The 6,540-nt window shown below is 43.3% G+C and overlaps 1 protein-coding gene across 1 annotated transcript in view; it reads left to right on the forward strand.

The window, feature by feature from the left end:
- LOC122836092 (neural Wiskott-Aldrich syndrome protein-like) overlaps window positions 1–5,305 on the forward strand; it is a 33,010-nt gene extending 27,705 nt beyond the window's left edge. The window contains exons 8-10 of the mRNA XM_044125764.1: window positions 1,595–2,181; window positions 2,672–2,780; window positions 4,432–5,305. Coding sequence (XP_043981699.1) covers window positions 1,595–2,181; window positions 2,672–2,780; window positions 4,432–4,493 — 758 coding nt within the window. The 3' untranslated portion in view covers window positions 4,494–5,305. The remainder of the gene's footprint in view (window positions 1–1,594; window positions 2,182–2,671; window positions 2,781–4,431) is intronic.
- Window positions 5,306–6,540: the final 1,235 nt, after the last annotated feature.

Below are 6,540 nucleotides of genomic sequence, written 5' to 3' on the forward strand. Positions count from 1 at the left end.
AGCCAAAGCGCTCCATGATTATGCAGCTGCGGTATTTATATATGTGATTGTATACACAACTTATGTTGTTTTAAAAATAATCAAACCTTTTTGGAGTTAATCTGCTGATCCAGCCCCGTTTTTTCTTTTTCAGTCAGAATGTAAATGACCCCCTATAGCAGGGGTGGGCAGTCCTGGTCCTGGAGGGCCGGTGTCCTGCAACTCTTAGATGCCTCCCTGGTCCAACACACCTGAATCTCCTCCTCAGTGCAGTCAGGTTCTCCAGAGTCCTGCTAATGACCTCATGATTTGACTCAGGTGTGTTGAAGTAGAGAAACATCTAAAAGTTGCAGGAGACCGGCCCTCCAGGTCCAGGAGTGCCCATCGCTGCTTTAAATGTATGTCATTCACTTCAGTGCACAGAACAATGCGTTACATCTTTATAAGACAAAAACGTATTATTTACATTTGAATGAGGTTTCCACGTCCTTCTATTTTATTTTCTTTATTTTGTGTGCATGTTAACTTATTGTCTGAGGATGAATTTATTGTTTCGTCGTTTATGTTGAAACCATAAAAATCATGAAAAAACATCAGGTTTGATGCTTTTTTGTCTAAAACAGAATGTAGTCAGATTTCAGTGATTTAGGTGAGTTATAACACTTTGAGTTTGTTAGGGTAGGGCTAGGCTGCTGCACATTTTCAGTACAGGTCAAAAGCTTGTGTATATTTACGCAAACTTTCACACCATGTTAATTTTTATACATGCCGATTTTTGTGTAAAATATGGCGCCACACACTTTTTGAGCATACAGCGCTTTATACATAGGCTCCAGGGGAGCTACCTCCTCCTCCATTTAGACTTGAATAAGTAGATTAACACATCTTTACATGGTGTATTCTGGTTTAGTTTTCTGTGTGTGTATGTATTTCCCCTTGGGGATTAATAAAGTATACATATAAATAAACTGCATCATCATTGTAGGATATTAAAAATGCGCCACAGAAGCCTTAAACCAGGGGCTTCAAACTGCAGTCCTGGAGGGCCACTGTCCTGCAACTTTTAGATGTGCCTCTGCTGCACCACCTGAACAGAATAATTAGACCATTAAGGCTCTGGAGAACTGATCTACACAAGGAGGAGGTCATTAAGTCATTTCACTCCAGTGTTTTGTACCTGTGGCTCATCTGAAGACTGCAGGACAGCGACCCTCCAGGACCCGATCATCAACCTTTGTATTTTGACCTGATCCAGCCCAAACTTGGGTTTGGGTGGAACTTGGCCTTTAGATCTGACATGTAGGAGACATCCACTACATGGAGCTCATTAGTTGCTGCTAACAAGTGACATTTTTGTTCTGTTTGCAGAAAACTGACTTTTATCGTTGGTGTTAGAACACATTCTGTACATTTTATACATGTACAAGAAAATGAAATTTGGCATTAGAAATTGCCAATAAATGTATTCAGCTATCCCTACATGAAATGAAAGATGATGGTGTGATGTACTTGCTGATCCAGAGAGTAATGACATAAACGATGAGAAATTGATCAGAAGTATTTATTGTATTGATGCAGAATGAGCCATCAGTTAATGTTTCTCCTCCCTCTGCAGCTCCACCTCCTCCCCCGTCTCGAAGTGGCGGCCCTGCTCCCCCTCCTCCCCCCCCTCCACACAGCACAGCCCCACCCCCCCCATTCAGAGGGAGCAGAGGAGCCCCCCCTCCACCTCCTCCATCCAGAGCTCCTGTTTCAGCCCCTCCTCCTCCCCCCCCTTCCAGACCAGGAGCTCTTGGTGCCCCTCCTCCTCCCCCCCCCTCTAGGGGGGGCCATCAGCCTCCTCCCCCTCCTCACCATCATCACCAGCAGCCTCCCCCCCCTCCTCCCCATATATCATCTTCCATCGTCCCTCAAGCTGCCCCCCTTCCCCCACCTGTTCTTCCCCAACCATCCCCTGCTAGCTCTGCACCCCCTCCACCCCCTCCACCACCACCACCTCCAGGTCCTCCCCCCCCCCCAGAGCTGGACGGTGTCGGCAGTGGTCGGGACTCACCCAACCCAGGTGGGAAGTCAGCTCTGCTGGAGCAGATCAGGGGGGGGGCCCAGTTGAAGAAGGTGGAGCAGAACCAGCGGGCTCCGGCCCCCAGCACTGGCCGGGACGCGCTCCTGGACCAGATCCGACAGGGGATCCAGCTCAAGACTGTGAGCACCACTTCTACAAACTCTTCTCTCCTGCAGGACCGGCGCTCCGTAAACACCCGGCTGCCCGGGTTCTGTTAATTAGGCTGAGCAGCTACCAGGTCTTAACTACTTCCTGTTCCCAGAGGACTGCCACAGCAACGTTCACTTCAGAACGCTGTTGGCTTGGTAATGTGTGTACTGACCTGGACTTGGGTCAGATCTTTGAGTTTCTGGCCTGTTGACCTCCAGGCAGGCTGCTCAGTTTGGGAGTTAGTTGATTTGCTAGTTGTGTAGTCCCAGCATAGTAGAGATGATGTTTAGTTCTAGAGTGAACGTCCTCCATGATGTTATGCCAGTGATCCACCAGGTGGCAAAGTCTCTTCTGAGAAACTATTTCCTCTTATTGTTGAGGAAAAAACAAAACTTTTTTAATGAATTTCAAGACTGTTGTTCTGTTCAGGAATAAAAATCGGTGAGGCCTGCTGTGTGATGGTTGTGTTTGTGCCTTTAGGTATCAGATCTCCCAGAATCGGGCCCCCCAACTCCGGCTCCAACTGCAGGGATTGTTGGGGCCCTAATGGAGGTTATGCAAAAGAGGAGCAAAGCTATCCATTCCTCTGGTGAGTCTCTGCGTCACAAATCTCTCTGGCCACTACAGCCATGACTTCATGTGAACAGACACAGAAGGCCAGGTGTGGGGTTGTTTCACATAACCCCTCCCATTGTGATGTCACTACAGTGAAATTAGCAACAGTCTGATGATGCGTTTTGCGCGTCTGGTTTACATGTAAAGTTTATGTGGAGGTGTGTCAGACGCACAAAAAATGTGTTAGCCGTTGTTTTCGTTGCCGGCCTCTTTGTCGGATGCGACGAACGCTTCAAACACTTCAAACGCACCTCAACGGGGCCTCCACGCGCCTCCACATGGATTTTAAATGTAAAGCAGACTTGTCCAAGAAGCAAAAGGCGTTTGCTGTGAACGCACCATGACTGGATGCAGGGATGTCAGAAAAATAACAGCTGAGAAGTTTTTTGCAGTAAAACTAAACGCTGACTATGTCACCACCACAATGCTTTCAATGGAAGGTCTGTTTTGCATTTTCTTTAGCATGCTGTGATGTGAATGCATTTACGATTAGCTTTTGCTAAATTCTGAGCTGATTTTCAACTTTTAAATCAGAATGCTTTATTGTTGTTGTACAGAAGCACAACAGAAATTAATTTAAGTACAATAAACAAAGAAAAGAAAAACAGGTTCCTGGACTCTAGCCGTAGAGGCGCTGCCCTTTTCATTAGGTCAGAAAAACAATAAGATGATGTTTGTTGGAGGTGAAAAAGTCCTGTCACTTTGTCCCCACAGTAAGGACAGGGTGAGAGGTTGCAAACCCTGAACTGAAAAGCAGCATGTAGACACAGGAGTGTCTACAAGTCTCCGAAGGAGGAGAGTTTGAGTGTTGTGTGTTTCTATCTATGTAGAATGAATGTCAGCATGTGTGTGTAGTAAGCTAACCCCGCCATTGTCTCTGATATGTGGTGAAAAGTTTATCAGTGACCTTGAGTAGAGTCCAAATTAGAGCTTCTTGTTCACCCAGGACAGTTTGAGAAGGCCGACTCAGGAGAACCAGATCAGGTAGAGAAAGAACAGTTTTAGGTTGGGCTGACACCGTCGTTTTCCATCTGCCCTACAGACCTGACCTGTTGTCTGCCTTGTTTAACTGGAACACTATACTACCTGTAGACAAGTGTAAGGCTAAATTATCATTCCCCTACAGCTACACAATTCATAGCTCAGATTTTTGGCCCATAACACAATTAAGTTATACTGGTAAAGTTTACATCTGGTAGGATAACCGTGTTTCCACTGCTTTAAGAGCTCAGACAAATCAGACTTTCAAACGTTCACCTGTGTGTGATTAATCGATCAGGTGTGCCCAATAAGAGGATTGCAATTGATCAGGCAGTATCAGGAAGTAGACTCTTCAGGTGACCAACTGAACGGCACCAGGAGGCCAAGACGTCACTAATCAAACATGTTCACTTGGATCCCAAACGTTTCTAACTATCAAAGGCAAAAAAAGAAATCAACAAAAAAATGTTCAAATGAACGACCTAATAGAAATAATCATCTTAATTATTGTTTCGACAAGGTGTTGCACAAGTTTGTGTGTTTTGGGTTTTTTCATATGGTGGAAAGCAGCCCCTCCCTCCAGGACAGCAGACCAGGGCTCAGCTGCTGATTCGCTCTTTAAACCTCCATGTTTGTTTTCTCAGATGATGATGAGGATGAAGACGAAGATGATGACTTTGAGGATGATGAAGAGTGGGATGACTAGTGAAGATGCCCCCCACCCACCTCTCCCAGCCTACCACTAACACTAAAACTCTTCCAGAATCCCACTTCATCATGTAATGTAAATGTTGTTTTGAGTTTCCAGTATATTTATTTTTGCTTTTAAAAAATGAAAATTCCAGTTAATCTGTGCAATACCTCATCATTGAAGCTGTTCTGTTCATCACACACCGTGGAGGTAAAAGCTTCTCTCCTCCTCCTGCGTCAGTAGAAAGCACTTAATGCACCGTTAGCTCAGAGCACAGCCTGGACCTGAGCTCCAGAAGGAAACACTGCAGGGAAGACCTGGAGGTGGGCGGAGCTTCCTGGGAAGTCATTCAGCTACATTTTATTGCCTGTTTCAGAAACTTCAAATGGACAATATTCCAAGCAATTTGGCAGGAAAATGTTTGAGTGTATTTCTCTGAAATGCATAATTTACACTATTTTCCTATCATATTTGTCCTCTATTTTTTTCCTGTCTTTTCATCTCCTATTGAAGACATGACCATGACCAAACCTTGTGTAGATCTTTAACTTTGATTTTTCACATGATTAAAAGGTTTTGTTGTTTTTGTCTTGTTTTGCACAGTTTCTAAAATAGTTTGTTTGGTTTCTTGTTTTGTGTATTTGTAATAGTAGCATAAATACAGTAGGATAGACAGTAGGATACTCTGACATTAATGTAACAAGACAATGTTTGAGTTTCTTTTCTTTTCATTTGCAACATTCCATTATCCTGTCAGGAAGTTACACCATCATCATATGTTTTCATTTCATTTAAAGGGAACAAGTAAAAATAATTTTTTTTTTTTTTTAAGAAACTATGATTTTTATGCAATGCAACTGTAAATGTCCTCCTTTTGCAAATACTAGACAAAGCAAATAATAATGAACCAAATGTGGCATTTTCAAGCAGCTTGTGGCTTTGGCAAGGCCTGTGATGGTTTGTCTGCAAACAGTGTGAAGAAGTAAGCGACGCTTGTTTCTGTCTGTCCTTTAAGTTCTTATTGTCCTGCAGGGACCTAATGCTGCATCAAGAAGCCAAGTTACTGACATAAAGCCTGTGAAAAAGGTCGGGAGGGGCTGGGACGGGTGGGGTCAATGAGAATAATAAATTGTATACCTGAATAAATGTTATTTACATAGGTGAGTTGGTCTGCTGGTTTTTCTGTTAACTTTTCTAAAAAATCCTTTTCAGAGGTTTTGGTTTCATGTGTTGGTGCAGATTTTCCAGAGTCCAGGTCATCGTCAATGCTCAGGTGGAAGACAACCAGATTACTTGTTTGCCAGACATGTTTTACCTTTTATGCTAAAGGGTTCTTCTTGGAACTGGCTTGGAAGCTGTACTCGGTACTGTAACCCTACCAGGGCCGCGGAGTTACTGATTCTACTCCCTCCTTGGTTCTTGGTTCACAAGCTTCTATGTTTGCTATTTTACATCACTTTCAGTTATTTAAATAGAAATTGAAATTAATATATATTCAGTTATGCATTATATTACATGCTTACAAAAGAAAAAAACTCATTAAGTATTGGTGCTGTGTTGGAGACGGGAACTGCAATTTCCCCGAGGGAAAATCCTAAAGGGATTTCTAAAGTGTCTGTAGCTACCTGTCTATCCTGAGCTGGGTTTTCTTTCAGTGTGTTTATTTAACACTGCATTTTGTGTTAATGAAATAGGTTTCAAGCTATCTTCATAGCTCATTTGGTCATGTGATCCTCAAGCCTGGATTTTAGCACGGGCTTACCAAGGCTGCAGGCCGGGACCCTGAAAGATGCTTTGTATTTTTGTGAATGAATGAGGTCATAATGTCTTAATTTTATCACAGACTAAGACGATTTTGGCGGTATTGTTGAGAAAATGTCTAATTTGTTCTGGCAAATGTCCATCATGAAAGCTTGATTATTATTGGTCCAAGTTGGATGCTCACGCTTTGGGGCAGAGCATGGACAGAGAATATTGCAAATTTTTCTTCCTTAGGAAAGCTCTGTTGAATAGACATACTCAAGATGTTCAAGTATTTTTTTTAATAACTGTTTTGTTTGTA

The sequence above is a fragment of the Gambusia affinis genome, linkage group LG08 (genome assembly GCF_019740435.1).
Source record: "Gambusia affinis linkage group LG08, SWU_Gaff_1.0, whole genome shotgun sequence".
Lineage (NCBI taxonomy): Eukaryota > Metazoa > Chordata > Actinopteri > Cyprinodontiformes > Poeciliidae > Gambusia > Gambusia affinis.